This window comes from Mirounga leonina, unplaced genomic scaffold (assembly GCF_011800145.1).
Source record: "Mirounga leonina isolate KUSES-001 unplaced genomic scaffold, KU_Mleo_1.0 Mir_200, whole genome shotgun sequence".
Taxonomy (NCBI): Eukaryota; Metazoa; Chordata; class Mammalia; order Carnivora; family Phocidae; genus Mirounga; species Mirounga leonina.
In genome coordinates this window covers 28,218,365-28,235,360 of record NW_023270503.1, presented here as the reverse complement: position 1 = coordinate 28,235,360, position 16,996 = coordinate 28,218,365, and the positions used below count along the sequence as shown (strand labels likewise).

At 48.1% G+C, this 16,996-nt stretch overlaps 1 protein-coding gene across 2 annotated transcripts in view; it reads right to left on the bottom strand.

Moving 5' to 3' along the window:
• Nucleotides 1-3,107: 3,107 nt before the first annotated feature.
• Nucleotides 3,108-16,996, bottom strand: part of DHX8 (DEAH-box helicase 8) — a 28,874-nt gene continuing 14,985 nt past the window's right edge. For both annotated transcript variants that reach the window (XM_035027220.1, XM_035027221.1), the window contains 11 exons: nucleotides 15,656-15,850; nucleotides 15,162-15,347; nucleotides 14,832-15,042; nucleotides 14,265-14,446; nucleotides 11,780-11,920; nucleotides 8,674-8,829; nucleotides 6,062-6,199; nucleotides 5,446-5,574; nucleotides 5,068-5,264; nucleotides 4,444-4,623; nucleotides 3,108-3,492 (listed from right to left, as the gene is read on the bottom strand). In XM_035027220.1, the coding sequence (XP_034883111.1) occupies nucleotides 3,273-3,492; nucleotides 4,444-4,623; nucleotides 5,068-5,264; nucleotides 5,446-5,574; nucleotides 6,062-6,199; nucleotides 8,674-8,829; nucleotides 11,780-11,920; nucleotides 14,265-14,446; nucleotides 14,832-15,042; nucleotides 15,162-15,347; nucleotides 15,656-15,850 (1,935 nt within the window). In that variant the 3' untranslated portion in view covers nucleotides 3,108-3,272. The remainder of the gene's footprint in view (nucleotides 3,493-4,443; nucleotides 4,624-5,067; nucleotides 5,265-5,445; nucleotides 5,575-6,061; nucleotides 6,200-8,673; nucleotides 8,830-11,779; nucleotides 11,921-14,264; nucleotides 14,447-14,831; nucleotides 15,043-15,161; nucleotides 15,348-15,655; nucleotides 15,851-16,996) is intronic.

Sequence of the window (16,996 nt, the reverse complement as noted above, 5' to 3'; positions counted from 1 at the left end):
ATTGTGTCAGGATCCTGAAATAATGATTGATGGGTACTTTATAATCTGGCCCGGTGCCCCCAGGCCACCGGCTGTCTACCAGCTGGGCAGGGGCCAGACAGGGCTGAGCTTGGAGGCCCTCCTGGGGCTTCCTCAGGCAGAGTTTGGCCTATGGTTTCCGTGATGCACTTCCCATGATCGCACTACCCATGTCTATACCCCAACTGTGTGTCCCCCCCGCTTCTGCTATGGCTCCAGGTTTCTGTTTTTGCTGAAGCTGGGGACAAGAGTTTATACGGAGAGGACCTGGAGAATGGGGAGAGAAGAAAGGCACCCAGGCAAGAGGGTGCAGGGAGAGCCCTGTGTTCTGACCAGTGAAGGCAAACGACCCTGGGTCTTCAGGGAAAGGGGAGTAGGAACACAGGCTCCTTCCCCACATTTAGGGGAGACTAGAAGGCTGGGGCCTGGGTGGGTGGATGGGAAAGGCAAAGCTAAGTGGTAACACCAAGGGAGGGAGTAGACCTGACAAGGGGTAACTGTCCAGGTACGAGGGGAAGAATGGAAGGTTCTAGACCCAGGCTCTGGTTGAAAATGCTGTCGTTAAACCAGAACTGCAGCCCTGCTAAGGCTGCGCCAGCCCAGCCCTCATTAAGGCTTGAGCAGCTTGGGTCCCCAGCCCCTGAGCCCTCAAAAGAGCGGATGGCTGTCAACCACTACCCACAAGTAAAAAGCAACGTTACTGTTTTCCTAGAAACTGAAAACATCAACTTTCATAATTTAGAGCAAGGAACAGAACATTTTAAAATACAAGTTTTAAAAAATATACATGTTTTTTAAAAATACATAATTTCATTCCACATTAAAGCCAGACTATCTCGGTGGGAAGCTGTAGAAGTCCGTAGAAACCCTGAGGTCCTGAGTATGTGTAAAGGAGTGATAGAGATTTGGATGAGAAATGGTATCCACCGCCTGAGACCTGTGACCTCTACCCTCTGAAGTGTTTATTAACACACTACTCCTCACAGCTCTTTGTTCAAATCCTTAACCTTGGAGGGCCAGTACTCAGAGGAGGCAGTCAAGCTCCGGACTGGATGAAGGTGAACCCTGGACCGAGGAGCAGTTTACACGAGCAGCACCGGGATGATCCCCCCCACATACACAAGCACACTTAGCACATGCGCAGGGGCAGGAAACTCCGGAGCTAGGCTCCTGCAGGGGTGGGGTGAATGGCCTAGAAGATTCCAGCTCCCTGCAGGAGACCCACATCCTCTCCTGGGCTGTCACTCAATCTCTGGGAAATATTGTTTCAAGGAAGAGAAACAAGGGCCCCATTGTGTGGGAGCAGCAGACAAGTGCTCCTTCCCAATCTGGCTCCTTTCTCCCTCTGAGCAGACTCAACAATGCTGCCTCCATGCTGTTTCCTGACGGACAGTCTGAAGGTCAGACCCCTAGCCATATTGACAGAGCAGAGAAGTGACCCCAGCTCTTGGGGTAGATGTTCAAGGAACACCCACCGAGCTAGGGTCCTTTTCGCTCACGTAACCCACAAAAGATGACTAGCCCTGCTGTCTCTCACTTTGGCCTGTTAAACAAACATGTCCTTCCCAACCTCAGCCGAAATCCCAAACCTCCCCACCCCGCCCCATGCCTCCCAGGCCTGGAGACCTCCTAGGTGCCCATGCCTCCCAGGCCGGGTCACTCAGTGGGGCAGGCGGCTGCCAAGCCTGGAGTCTGTTCCTGAGCTGGAGACTGGGGAGCTGGGTGCCCAGCCCCTGCTTCACATTCGGTTTCCTCTGCAGGCCCCTGCCTGTCTCTCCCTGTAAGGCCTTAAAGGCGAACACACAAAGACCCCCTGCCCATAATTACTGGCCTGGGCTTCCTGAGCAGCACTCGAACAGAATCAGCTCAAGGACAGGGCAGGGACTTCCATCAGCAGACGCCCTGGCCTCTTTTCTGCTGCATCCTCTCTGAACTGTCTTTAGGGTGGTCAGTTTGCTGCCCAAAAACAGCCTATATTCTTTTACATCCTAGAGTCTCAGCATCTGGTGTACAACTCAGCATCTGGTGTACAAATAATTTACATCATTTCAGAACTTACTAGAATAGGGGTGGGGGAGGCAGTGCAGGCCATAATATCCCATGTGCCCAGTCCCCCAGGAGCTTCTCTACCAGCTCCACACCTAGCCCCGCTTTCCAGAAGCCCCACCGCCTGGCCTGGCAGCATCTGTCTGATCTTCTTCCCAGTCGAGAGCTTCCTCAGGCACCGTGAGAGGGGCACTGGGAGGCGGCCATTCCCCAGCCAAATGCTACGAGAAACCCACTCAGCAAGAGCAGTACAAACTGGCTCTGAGAGGGGTTCTATGGGTTTTGTTTGTGGTGGGGGATGAGAGGCTTTGACCAGAAAAACCCTTTGTTAAAGCCCATCGAGGACCCCAGGGGGGAAAAAAATAAAAGCTGTGACGTCGCCTGCATGTTTCAAAAGGAGAAAGGACGCGCCGCCCCCTGGGTGGCGTGCAGAGGAGGTAGCCCGGGAGAGCTCTCTGTATTCAGCGTGCTGCATCTAACCACTGAGGCGCCCAGACTAGGGCAGTGGATGCGGTTCATCACGGGGCCGTGTGGCAGAGCCGGGCTTGCGCGGGCGTCAAGAGAGAGGACTGCAGGCCTGGGTGATGCGTCACCTCTGAGCCCCAAGACGCCCAGAGCTCTGGTTACAGGGGACTTTCCATCACGTGCACCAAAGCCACCCATCTCCCACCCTGGGCCCAGGCCAATATCCTAACCTTCCAGCTAAAAGAGACAGCCACAGAAAACCATTTATGTTTCCTTAAGAAAATAAATATTTCTCGGAGGTTAAGCAGGACAGGGGCTGGACAGGGGCGGGAAGTGGGGCCAACGCTGGCAGTGAGCTTCGTGGCTCCCTCCTCCGGAGTCCCAGCTAGGGTGTCAGGCCCTCACTGAGCCTGGGGGTCAGATGCTCGAGACTCCCCTTCCCTCCTAGGGCGACAGGAGTTGCCCATTTCGTGGAGATGATGCCCTGTACTCCCACGCCGGCCGTGAGCCCCCACTGGCCACAGTGCCTTGAGGTGGTAGGGGCTGGAGGCTCTGGTCGAACCAGGCAGAAATCTCTGTTTCTATTTTACCACCAGGGAAGAAGTAAGAGTCAAGTTTAGAAAAGGCCCAGGGAAGATAAGTCACTGGACAGCTGTATCCTCAGGACCAGCTTTTCCTCCGTAAGAGTGAGTCCAAGCCCTGGGCCACCACTGCAGGAGAGACAGACAGAGAAGTCTCGCCTCTCAGCGCCGGCGGAAGGCCCGGGATATTCTCCAAGCGTTGGGCTCCTCGTAGCGATTGTACAAGGGTTCGAGACGCTGCTGCTTCTTCTGCTTGCTCAGCTTGGTCGGGTCGGAGACCTTGAAGAAGGCTGGAGCAAACTCCACAAGCCACCTGGGGTCGATGGTGGTGACCTCACGCATGTACTCTTTCGTGGTCAGCACCAGCTCGTGGTACACCACCCTGAGTGGGGGACAGAGAGAAGGCTGCAGCCTCCCATGCAGGCCCCACTCACAGTCCCCATGGTCCCTGGCGGCCCTCAGCTGAGCTCGCATTTTATCCCCACACCTCCCCGGTGGGGCCCCTCAGGAGGCTGCAGTCTCTGTTTATGACAGCCACGCTCCAGTACTGAGGACCTGCACACCTCTAACTGTAAGAAAGCTGTCAGGATGTGTTCTAGTCCTGGCTCTAACTAGTCTCGGCTCTAACTAGTTAAGTGACATGAAGCCAATCACACCCCTTCTCTGGACCTGGATTTCTTGCTCTGTGGGATGGGAGGGTGGTTTTTCAGGCTGTCTCCACAGAATTCTGGGGCCCTGAAGAGGCACCTCGGGGGCTGCCGCAGGGGCTGTGGCAGGCCAAGCAGCAGGGTTCTCATCTCCAACCCCTCCTAGCATGACAACCCCATGGTTTTACTGCAGTTTGATGTTAGGGTGCGTAAGAGTCTAAGTGCTACTTTAAAAAAACTTGTTTAGGGGCGCCTGGGTGGCTCAGTCGTTAAGCGTCTGCCTTCGGCTCAGGTCATGATCCCAGAGTCCTGGGATCAAGCCCCGCATCGGGCTCCCTTCTCCGCGGGAAGCCTGCTTCTCCCTCTCCCACTCCCCCTGCTTGTGTTCCCTCTCTTGCTGTGTCTCTGTCAAACAAATAAATAAAATCTTAAAAAAAAAAAAAAAACTTGTTTAAACTGTCTCACTAGACGATCTCTAGATCCTCCTAGGCTCTCAGCCCTATGATTTTCTTTCTCTCGAATGGGCCTGACACCACACCTATGTCAGGCTTCTGCCACTCTAGAAATGGAAGCGATGTTAGAGGAGGTAATGCCGGGCTGGGCGAAGACCTGAACGCAAAGTGCTGGGACAGTTGCAGGTCCTTTCTGCCCACGCCGGCCCCCAGCCCCGCGTCCTGCCCACCTACCATTCGGGCTGTCTGTTGAAGAGAGCGCTGGAAGGGTGGATGTAGACCACCTGCTGGTCGATCAGCGTCCGGTAGCCCTCCTGTGGGTCTTTCTTGGCAGCGTTCCGGAAGAATCCACTGCAGATGGCCTTCTGCACTCGCACCGTGGACTTGCCACAGGAGACCACATCCAGCTTGTGTCTAGCAGGAGAAGAGATCAAGAGAGGATAAAGATGCAAGACTACTCCGCAATCAGAGGTTCTATCTTCCAGAATGATGGTGCCCAACACCCCCACCTTGGGTCCCCAGAGTCCAGCCCTACGTGTACCACAGGGGCAGCTCTACAGTGGGCAAGACGGATGCAGGAAGAGCCAGAGATTTTATTCAATTCAACCTATAATGTTCCAGATGCTTATAAACAAAGCATTTTTCAATTACTCCGAAGTAACCTTCTTAGGAACTTTCTGAAGTGATTCTCAGCTGTAGCCTAGCCTGGGGATGGGCACAACAAAGATGGAAGAGCTGGAGGAATGGGCGTATGTGAGGAGCCTTTAACTTCTCAGGTGCACAGAGAGACAGACAGACGAACAGACAGGAGAGTCAAGCAGGCTCCACTCAGACAAGGGGCAGGTCGCCGGACGTCACCTGTCCATTATGCCTAACATCTGCTTGCGAATATCCTGGGCCCGGCGCAGAGAGCGAGCCTGGATGAAGTTCTCATAGCACCACGGGTTGGAGAACTTGTTGTTCTTCCAGGAGTTGTACACGGCCAGCAGGGTGAGGTGGTCCCCTTCGGTCTGGTGGAACTTGGCTTTCTTCTGGTCTGCGAGGGCTTGTTTATCCTGCCAAGAGGTGGGGCGGAGGATCATTTTCTGTCCAACAGCCACTAGGTGAGCACTTAGCAGTTGCAGAGAGTCCTACCGGGCCCTGTCGAGTGTCCATATGAAGCACTGCGGTGGCAACAGGCTGACGTAACCCAATGTCACCACACCCTGTACCTGAACGTGAGCCTGATCTCCCTACCTTGGGCCTGTAGAAGACGTTCTGCACCGACAGCATGGACACGATGGTCAGCATCTCCTCGCTGCAGCCCAGATGCACGGACATGATCAGCATTTTGCACAGCATCGGCTCCAGAGGGAATTCTGCCATCTAGAGGGAGAAGCGGGGACTACAGTTGCTGCCCTGCGGAAGACGCAGCTGTACCGACCAGTGGCAGCCGCTGCTCGGTCCGTGTGGGCACCAGCCCACGGGACCTTTACCCCAGCGTGATGATGTGAGTTGCCGGTCTCTATCAGAACAAGGCTGTTTTTTAATTTCCCAAATAAACCTCAACGAAATGCACGTGACCAAGAACATAACTACTATTGGGGTAGACGGGAATTTTGCAGACATCTTTCAAAATTAAGGCTCGACTCAGTCATGGATCCTGAAGTAAAACTGACTATGGACAGAATTCCTTTTTCTGTAAAGAAATAGTTTTAAGGGATAGGGGAAAATCCAGTTTAAAAACAGGCATCTAGAATTCCACTCAAAGTTGACCGAGGGCCTCAGAGTTTGATTTTGCACAGAACAAAGAGTACGGAAGGCTGGCCAGGGACTGTCCCCGAGAGCACCAGAAGTTCAGTTTGGCTCCTACCCTGCGGCCCAGGCGAGTGAGCAGGCCCTCGTCATCCAAGGCCCCCAGCGTGTACAGCTGCTCCATGGCTGTGATCAAGGTTTCCATTGGAGGCGCATCCATGAAGTCAAAGGACAGCAGGTCATTGATGCCCATGGCCTAGAAGACAAGGGAAGAAACTGTGTGACGGGAGGGTCAGGCCTGCCAGCATTAACGGGGAGGGACAGTCCTTGTCCACTTCTTTCCTGTTTCTTCTACTGCAGGTAGGAAGTCATCAGCAAGCTTAGCAGTCACCTCCAGGGTTGGGCCACACAAGACACTCAGACTAGTAGAAAACATATATTTTCTCAGGAAACTTTAAAAACTGCTCCTTCAGAATAAATGTAAATACAACTCAACACCAAAAAGATGACAATTTAAATATGGGCAAGGGCCGGGGGGTGCCTGGTTGGTTCAGTCGGAAGAACTTGCAACTCTTGATCCCGGGGTTGTGAGTTCGAGCCCCACACTGGGTGTGGAGACTACTTAAAGAAAGAAATAAATCTTAAAAAAAAAATAAATACGAGTAAATAAAAATGGGCAAAGGATTTGAAGAGACATTTCTCCAAAGAGGTTATAAAAATGGCCAAAAAGCACATGAAAATATGCTCAACAGAACTGGTAATTAGGGAAATGCAAATCAAAAGCACAATGAGATGCCACTTCATACCCGCTAGGATGGCTATAATAAGGAAAAGAACAGAACCAAGGTTGGCAAGGATGTGGAGAAACAGGGACCCTCATGCGTTGCCGGCAGCAATGTAAACCGGTGATTTCTCGGTAAGTTAAACATACAATCACCATATGATCCAGCAATTCCACTTCTAGATATGCCCAAAAGAACTGAAAGGAGGGACACAAACAGATACTTGTACACTAATTTTCATAGCAGCATTATTCACAATAGCCAAAAAAGCAGAAACCACCCAAATATCCACCAACAGATGAAGGGACAGACAAAATACAGTGCACGTACACCATGAGTATCGTTCACCCTTAAAAAGGAATGAAATTCTAACACATGCTACAACACAATGAACCATGAAAACATGATGCAGAGCAAAAGAGGCCAGACACAAAAGGACAAATACCGCATGATTCCATTTACATGGAAATTCAGTTGACAGAGACCAGAAGTGGACTAATGGTCACCAGGGGCTGGAGGAGGGGAGAAGGGATGGTTCAGTGTAACGGGGACAGAGTTTCTGTTTGGAATGATGACAAAGTTCCAGAAATGGATGGTGGTGATGGCTGCATACCCTGGGAAAGTACTTAATGCCACTGAACTGTACATCTTAAAAAGCTTACAAGTGATAGTATGTTGTGTATTTTACCAAAATTTTTTTAAAAAGGACAACACACCAGCTTGTCCTGTCTCTTGCATACAAAATTTCTACTGTGCATCGAGGAAGTGCCTTGTGTCAGGTGGCACGGATATGAAGATGACTAAGATATGGCCCCGGCCCTCAGAGAGTTCACAATGGTGAGACACGCGGACAAGAAACTGCAGTAACACAGTGCAATCTGCGTGCCGGGCGAAGAGTAGGCATTCGATGCGTCTGTCAGCTAATTTGATGAATCAAAGAAACAGATGAGTGATGCACTATCCAAGTGTGTATAAGCTGGGTGTGGTGGGACCTAAGCCTTCTGTTTCTTTCCCCTAAAGTGACTGTGACCATAAACACAGCAGGTGTCCAATAAATGCTTATTGTATGAATAATAACTACAAGGAATTATGTTAGCAATCAGCAAGCACTGCACCAAGGGCCTTTACCTGTATTATCTCATTTATTTTCACAACAGATACTATTAATAGCCCACTTCTAGAAAGGATAATATAGAACAGAAGGCCGAGCAGATAAATTTGCCAAGGACACAGAGCTCGGAGCTGAAGTCTGAGCCACAGATGCTTCTCTGTTCTCACACCAGAGACTGGAGCAGGGTTTTCTGGTCTGAGCTCTGTTTCAGCCCCGCTTACAGTGGATGAATAATACATTCCAACAGAGCACTCCGCACCAGCAGAGCGCCGGTGCCCCAGGGCAGCACCAGCATCAGGGGTGGGAACGTCATCAGCTGGGAAATTATTCATGCAGCCCCCCCTGCCAAAAGAGAATGAGGGTCCTCACTGGGGACCGAGAGAGGAAGAGCAATGATTCAGAATGAAAAGCCAGCCCCCAGAGGGTCAGTCTGAAACCTGTACTGAGAGTCTCCTTGCAAAGTTTTTGGACTGGGAGTTTCGCTTCCATTCTCAAAGAGGAGAACTGGATCGGGGTTGAAGGAAGTGTGCCTGTCCACGGGTTGGCACTCATTAGATTTTTCTAATATCCTTTGCTCCTAACTAAACTCTTTTATAACCAACTATCCTGCTGGTTATGAGGGTAAGAAACAAACGTGGATCACAGCAGACATGCCAACTTAGCCCCAGACCCGCGGTGGAGAGGCCGTTACCACAGCCATTTGCATTCCATTCAAAGGGACTGGTTCCACGAGGTTACCGAAGTATTTAACAAGGTTCATAAAACTGACGTTCATTTACTATGGACATACAATTGGACTGTTCCACCAGCCCATTCTAACAAGACAGTGATTTCTACCTTGAGCGAGAGCACTGTGCTTGCTAGGTTGGTCCTCTGGATTTCCGGCACGTTGGTGGTCAGCATTTCATCTCGGTAGGCACGTTCGGTGTACAGCCTGTAACACTTCCCTGGGCCCGTTCTCCCGGCTCTGCCGGCTCGCTGCTTTGCCTGAGCCTACAGGGGTGGGCGTATAAAAGTAACATATCTGTTAAACAGTGCTCAACAGCTTTGCCCAGGAAATCGACTAAAAGGGGGGCACTGGGCATTTCAAAACATGAAATGCGGTTTATTTCACTTCCTTTAGGACCATTTCCAAGACTATCAATGCTTTTACCATCCCCTCTCTAAAACTCGGCATTTCAGGAAAGTTTGTTCAAGTGAGGCAAATATTAGCACCATGAATGGAAGAAATATTGTAAAGATCGTAGAAATGCACATTCAAAATAGTGTGGCACAATATAAAAGAAAAAGCGTAACACAGTGTGAAAACTACCATCCTCACAGTTGTGACCAAAAACGTTAAGTGAACTAAAGAAATGATATGTTAGGGGACCCTGGGTGGCTCAGTTGTTGGGCATCTGCCTTCGGCTCAGGTCATGATCCCAGGGTCCTGGGATCGAGCCCCGCATCGGGCTCCCTGCTCCGCAGGAGGCCTGCTTCTCCCTCTCCCACTCCCCTTGCTTGTGTTCCCTCTCTCGCTGTGTCTCTCTGTCAAATAAATAAATAAAATCTTTAAAAAAAAAGAAATGATATGTTAATCATATCAGCGATGACTCGGCAGCGTGTGTGTGTGTGTGTGTGTGTGTGTGTGTAAGTAGGCTCCATTTACAAAAGAATTATGAGCTCCACTGACTTCATGGCCCAGCATGGAGCCTAACACAGGGACTGACCTCATGACCCTGAGACCAAGACCTGACCGGAGACCAAGAGTTGGACACTTAACCATCTGAGCCACCCAGTGCCCCTCCCAAATCAGACTTGAGACTTTCAATAACCAAAGGAAATGTTCATGCACACAGGTGAAAAAGCAAGTTACAGAACAATACTAATTTTGTAAACAAAACAAAAAAAACTACCAGAAAGAAAAACCAGGACAAAATGCCCTAAAACTATGGCCAACTCTCATGGTAGGCTTACAGATCAGTTCCATTGACTTTTATCAAAGATCTGATGTTGAACATTATTATACCATAATAATCAAGAAAATTAAATATTTAAACAAAAAATACACAAAAACACACACTTAGTAGACTACTAGATTGCAAACAAGAAAGAAACAAACAAAAGAAGATGGGCAGGAAAAGCATCAAAATGATGACGGGGTGGTAGGAGGATTACGAGCAATTTAAAATTTTTTCTCCTCTTTCCCCCCAAAATAATGTAATACTTCTCCTGCACTACTTAGGGGAGAGGGGCGCTAATTTCTAAAAAGTTTTTTTTTTTTTAATTAAGTAATCTCTACACCCAGTGTGGGGCTCGAACTCACGACCCTGAGATCATGAGTCCCATGCTCTTCCAACGGAGCCAACCAGGTGCCCTAAGGAGCGCTAATTTTTAAATTTAAAAAATATATGTAAGTTTAGCCATAGGTTGCTAGGAAACAGTGAATGGCAATCTGAAGAGGGCCATTTGCTGACAAAACCACCTGTCTTACAAATGGCATCAGGATTTTACAAATTCCTATTCCAGCCCCAAACCAAAGGAGAGAGTATGCAAAGTCACTAAGCACACCGAGGCGGAGACTCCATGGCATTCTACAGATGGTCTCTCTCCAAATAAGAGAGGACGATTGTAGCTAATTTCTCAATCACTGCGAGTTGCATGCACCACCCCGAGAAATGGTAGGGAGCATACATGCAGGGGCCAGACCGCCCTGGTTCAAATCCTGGCTCCACCAGCTGTGTGACCTTAGGCAAGTCACTTAACCCCTCTGTGCCTCCTCATCCATGCAATGAGGGTAAAAACATCCACCACTGGGGATGGATGCAAGAATGCATGCGAGAATGCAAGGAGTTCATGTATGTGCAAGTACCTCGTGCCTGGCACTTAGTAAGCACTCTGCACGTGGTGGCTAGCATTACTGAAGGTTCAAAATGACAACAGCCTTCTGATTTTTATGCATTATGAAAGTCACACATCCCTTCTATAAAACATGAAGATAATATGTAAAAGCATAAGGAGAAAAAACGCACTTCAAGCCCTCAGCACAGTAACCAGCAGCTCTACCGACAAATAACCCAACTACCATGCCGACTACACGCTGTCTCGGGCGTGCGCACACGAACACGCACACACGCACGCACACGCACACACGCGCGCACCATTCATTTTTAAACAAAAGTTGGGATTCTACATGCTATGTTTCAGATCACTTTTTTCAAATAACACATCATGATTATATGCTTATGTCATGAAACACAGATGCACACCACCATGTTAACGCCACAGAACATTCTATGGCGGGGATATACCATATTTTATGAAATGACTTCCCTTTTGGAGTTCATTTAGAATTTTCCCCGGTTTCCTTTCATATAAATAATGCTTCGGTGAACACCCTTTTCCCTTACCTTCAGATGCATGCTTACTAAACTTTCAGATGTATTCCTGCAAGAGGAACCATTACATTCAAAAGATGAACTTTTAAATGTTGGACACCTTGTAGCCAAAATGCTCTCAAAAAGGCTGATCAGGTTATTCATTTTTAAATATAATTTGGGCAAGAAATTATTCCACAATTACCAAAGAAACACATTAATATCTCATGAATTATTACTATCTCAGATGTCTATGGCTAAGTACAGTATTTTTTAAAAAAGGAATATCTCTTTAAGAAAAAAAAAAGAGGGCGCCTGGGTGGCTCAGTTGGTTAAGCGGCTGCGTTTGGCTCGGGTCATGATCCTAGAGTCCCTGGATGGAGTCCCGCATCGGGCTCCCTGCTTGGCAGGGAGTCTGCTTCTCCCTCTGACCCTCCCCCGTCTCATGTGCTCTCTCTCATTCTCTCTCTCAAATAAATAAAATCTAAAAAAAGAAAAAAACAATCAAGTTCAAAATACAAAACCATAAAAAATTTAGAAGCCCTAACGAGGATTTTCAGGACAGCTGTGGGTAAAAGCTGCCATACCTGAGAAATCGGAGTGACCACGAGCTGGTCGATGCCGGTCTTGGAATTGTAAACTTTCTGCTTCACAAACCCAGGGTCCACCACATAGTAGATGCCGTCAATAGTCAGTGAGGTCTCTGCGATGTTGGTGGCAATCACGACCTGCAGACAAGAGGGACACAGCTGGACTGAGCCGCCCAGGCTAAGCCCCGAGGTGTGAATCAGGACATCTGACCTCGGACATTTCCCTGAAGGTCTGTGCCATTCTCTGCCTCTCTACATGATTAGATAGCACTTAATCTGTTGGGCCTCAAATGGGTGGAAGGGGCGGTACCTTCATCTTAAAGGTCAAGTTGGGCACGGGGTGGTACCTGAGAGGAGAAGTGGAACAGGAAAAAGCAAAGGCCAATCAAAGCCAATTTCATTTGGTGCAAATGGCTACACAGCTCATTTTCTAGATCCAATGTTGATTACTACAATTTTAATTTTCTTGCACCCTGGGAAAGCAGAGATTTCCTGGCATCACATGTACCAGTGCAAAATGAGATTTTTCTTCCCCCATGGGGACATCTGGACTACAAAATGGGCTATTTCTGTATGTGGAACAAGAGAGAGATGCGGTTTTGTTTTGTTTTTTTCCTGATCCTAAAATGAACGAGTCGGCAGAGGAATTTCATGGTTTGTGTGTTTGCAGCATATGTGTGATCTAGAAGATCACTGGTCTCGGCTTGGCACTGCCACTGTTCTTCCACCCAGAGGTTCAGCTAATAAAACACAATCGCTTGGAAAAATCATTGTGAGGAAGCACCAGAACATCCCACCCTGTGCCAGCATCTCACTGGCCCTGAAAGACTTCCACCTGCCACCGCGCTGCAGAGCCCTCTTAAAAAGTCCATGGGGCGCCTGCGGGGCTCAGTCAGTTGAGCGTCTGCCTTCAGCTCAGGTCATGATCCTGGGGTCCTGGGATCGAGCCCCGTATCAGGCTCCCTGCTCAGCGGGGAGTCTGCTTCTCCCTCTCCCTCTGTGCCCTCTCTCTCTCAAATAAATAAAGTCTTTAAAAAATATAAAAAAAAGAAGTCCAATCATCAGGAAGAGAACAGAGGAGGAATCGCCATCCTTCCCCTCCCCAAAGCTGTTCCTCCTCCATGTTTCCCTCCTCGTTACCCTCTTCCATCCAGCTGTTCAAGCCAGAAAACTGGGAGTCATTCCTGACTTCTCCTTGCCCTTCTCCCCTGCACTTCCAGGGACCCATTATGGCTCGTCCATTCTAACGCTTCAGTGTTATTCGAATTCATCGGTCTTCCATTCCTAGGTATGTACTCAAGAGAAATGAAAACATATGTCCGCACAGAAACTTGTAAACAAATGCTCATAACAGCATTACGCATAATAGCTAAAATGTGGAAACAACCCGAATATCCAACAACTAGTGAATGGAAAAACAAAAATGTGGTACATCCACATTCTGGATGTAGAATATCATTCTAGGATAGGATACTGTGCGGCAATAAAAAAAAAAAAAGTACTAATACATGCTACAACGTGGATGAAACTTGGAAACATGCTAAGTGAAAGAAACAAGTCACCAAGAACCGCATATTATATTACTCCATTCATATGAACAGAGTCATATGAATAGAGTTTATTCCATCCAGAATAAGCAAATCCAGAAATACAGAAAGTAGATTAGTGGTTTCCAGGGACTGAGCAGAGGGGTGAATGGGGGGTGATTGTTAAGGGGTACCGGGTTTTGTTTGGAGGTCATGAAATTATTCTAAAATTAACTAGTGATTAATGGTTATGATTAATTACCATCAGTAATGGCAATTAATGATCAAACGATTCTGTGAATATACCAAAAGCCACCCAATTGTATGTTTTAAAGGGATGAATTGTATGGTATGTAAATTATATCTGTCAGGCTGTTATTTAAAAAAACCCAACTGTCTCCTCTCCCACTGTCTCATACGCACACCCACGCAGTGAGCTCCAGCTGCTAGAAGGACGCAGCCTCCTGAGACGGCCACACTCTCTTGTCCCGAGGCTATCACAGGCTGTCCTCTCAGAATGCTCGTCCTCCTGCCCCTCTTGCCTAGAGAACAGCCACGTGCTCTTCAGGACGAGCTCAGATCCTTACTTCCTCTAAGAATTCTGGGCAAGGGGCTCCCCCTCGGGGTATCCACAGCCCCAGCAGCTCTTTCACACCATACGTTCAAAGCCTGTCTACCAGTGGGTGCCCCACAGCAGAGAGGCCTGGCCTCATACCACAGCCCTGGTGTGTACCCCGAAGCCTGGTAGATAGATGCTCAGTATCTGTCCAATATAGGAGAGGGTAAGGAGCTGGGGCCACATACAAGATCCTTATTCCTTAACAAACTGGTTGGACTGTTTTCTAAGACATAAAAAAACAAAGCTCGAGTGCACCTTAGGCAATCCCTATTAGGGCCAGGTGCACACACCGCGTGGTTCCAGAGCACACGGGAGCTTCATCCCTGCCCACTGTTACCTTTCTGCTGCCAGGTGGAGCCGGGTCAAAGATTCGGGTCTGCATCTCACTGGGAAGAGCAGAGTACACTGGCAGGATGATCAGCTCTGGAACATCCGGTCCCAGGGATTTCATTCTTTCATAGAGGATCTCGCAAGCGGTATCGATCTCCTCCTGACCAGTCAGGAAGACCAGGATATCACCTAAGAAGAGAACATTGACGTCCTGTGTGTGTGCTCCATAGAAGGCCACAGTGACATGAAAAGAATGCCAAATGATGAAAGACACACTCCTATTCCAACCTCTAATAAATCAAGCAGTTTTCATCTGTCCGTTTTTATTTTGGTTTTTCATTTTAGCGTGTTCTTATTTTTAATATTTTTTGACTTCTAAAAATTTGTGTCTATGTTTATTTGTGTGTGTGTCTACGTTTAAATAGATGCATTTAAACCCTGCCACTGCTTCGAACATGCAAGACTTAGGCTTACAGAGAGACTGATATTTAAAAGGCATTTTTTAAAAGATGAGAGAAAATCGAGCCACGGCAGGACTTTTGACCTAAGAGGGGAAAACGCTCTTTCCTCCCACCTGGTGGTTCTGTTAAGTGGATCTGCATGACCGTGATCAAGCTGGCGTCCAGATAATCTGTCTCAGGTTCCTTTGTGTACAGTATTTCCACTGGGTATGTTCGACCTGGGATGGTGAAGATGGGCGCTTCATAGAAGTACTGAGAAAACTTCACTGCATCCAGTGTGGCTGAGGTGACAATCAGCTTCATGTCCTGCCGTTTCTGAACCGTCTAAAAGGGAAACACAACGTGGATAAGAAGGACTAAAGCGAAAAGGCACAGGGACTCAGATCCGATTCCCCGGACTCAGTCCCCAACAGTGGAAGGGTCACCAAAGAGCACCTAGTTACCTTCTTCAACAATCCGAAGAGCACGTCAGTGTGAATGGTTCTCTCGTGCGCCTCGTCCAACATGATGATTGCGTACTGCGTGAGGTCAGGGTCAATCAGGCACTCCCGAAGCAGCATCCCGTCTGTCATGTACTTGATCACTGTCTCTGGGCTGGTGCAGTCCTCAAATCGAATGGTGTAGCCCACCTAAAGCAGAAGCGAAGCTGAAAACCTCAGACACAAACCTCTCCCTTCTGCAATCACCAGGCAAGACTTCAGCCTGGTCAGAACGTTATCTGCAATCTTAACAGGTTAAGAATTTGACCAAAATGTGCAGTGATTTCCTCAAGTAAAATCTGCCTTGGACTTGAAAATAGATTAATGATGACAATGAGAACCCTCTCCCCCTCGGGAGAAACCTGAAGGAAGATAGTACCATTCCCATTTTACAGATAGAGATCTGGGCCTGTACACTCTCTTCCGGCATTTCCAGAACAGCTTCATTACCCACTTACCTCTTGGCCCAAGCAACAACCAAACTCCTCTGATACTCTTTTGGCCACCGACATGGCTGCTACTCTTCTGGGCTGGGTACATCCAATCTTGCCCCGGGACGTGTAGCCTGCCTCTGCCAGGTACTGGGTGATCTGCGTTGTCTTCCCAGATCCTGTCTCTCCAATAACAATCAGGATTTGATTGTCATGGACAGCCTGAAAGCAACAGTATAAATACAGTCATTAAAAATTTTCCACACACTGGGGCGCCTGGGTGGCTCAGTCAGTTAAGCGTCTGCCTTCAGCTCAGGTCACGATCCTAGAGTCCTGGGATGGAGCCCCGCATCAGGCTCCCTGCTCAGCGGGAAGCCTGCTTCTCCCTCTCCCACTCCCCTTGCTTGTATTCCCTCTCTCGCTGTGTCTCTCTCTGTCAAATAAATAAATAAAATCTTAAAAAAAAAAGTCCCACACATTACTCTGGAAGAAAATAATTAATGTTTACATTCTAACACTAAAGAAGAAAAAGGGGATACAATTATAAACGTATGGTAGGATTACAACCAGAGTCTAAGTTATTTTTAATCATGCGTAGAAAAAAATATTAATGGTGATTTTCTATGGGCAATGCTCTTTCTTATTTGAACTGCATATATAACTTAAATTAAAAACTTGAAACTTTATGGGTATTCTTTTTTTGACTGACTCAACTCTATTTTTTTTAAGATTTTATTTATCCGTTTATCAGAGAGCGAGCGAGAGAGAAAGAGCATGAGAGGGGAGAGGGTCAGAGGGAGAAGCAGGCTCCCCGCTGAGCCAGGAGCCCGATGTGGGACTCGATCCCAGGACCCCGGGATCATGACCTGAGCCGAAGGCAGTCGCTTAACCAACTGAGCCACCCAGGCGCCCTCAACTCTATTTTTTAAAATTTTATTGGTTTTCTTAAATTCATAAGAACATTAAGGTTGATGCTAAAAGCATAAACTACCAACCAGATATCCCTGATTTTACATACGTATTTTTTAAGTACTATATGCACACTGTTAAAGAATTCAACAGTAAATAAAAAGGCATATAAAGTGTTCCTGGCGCGCCTGGGTGGCTTAGTTGGTTAAGCATCTGCCTTCAGCTCAGGTCATGATCCCGGAGTTCCGGGATCGAGCCCCAAAACGGGCTCCCTGCTCAATGCCACTGCCAAATCTCCAATACCTCACCCCAGAAGTCATCTTATTTCTACAGCGTTTATAACAGCAAAGGATTGCCATCAACCTATATGTCTATTAATACAGGACTAGTGAAACAAGCCAGAGCACTTCCACAAAACAAAGCATCAAAAAAAAGGGAAGATTTTCTGAGCTATATCAC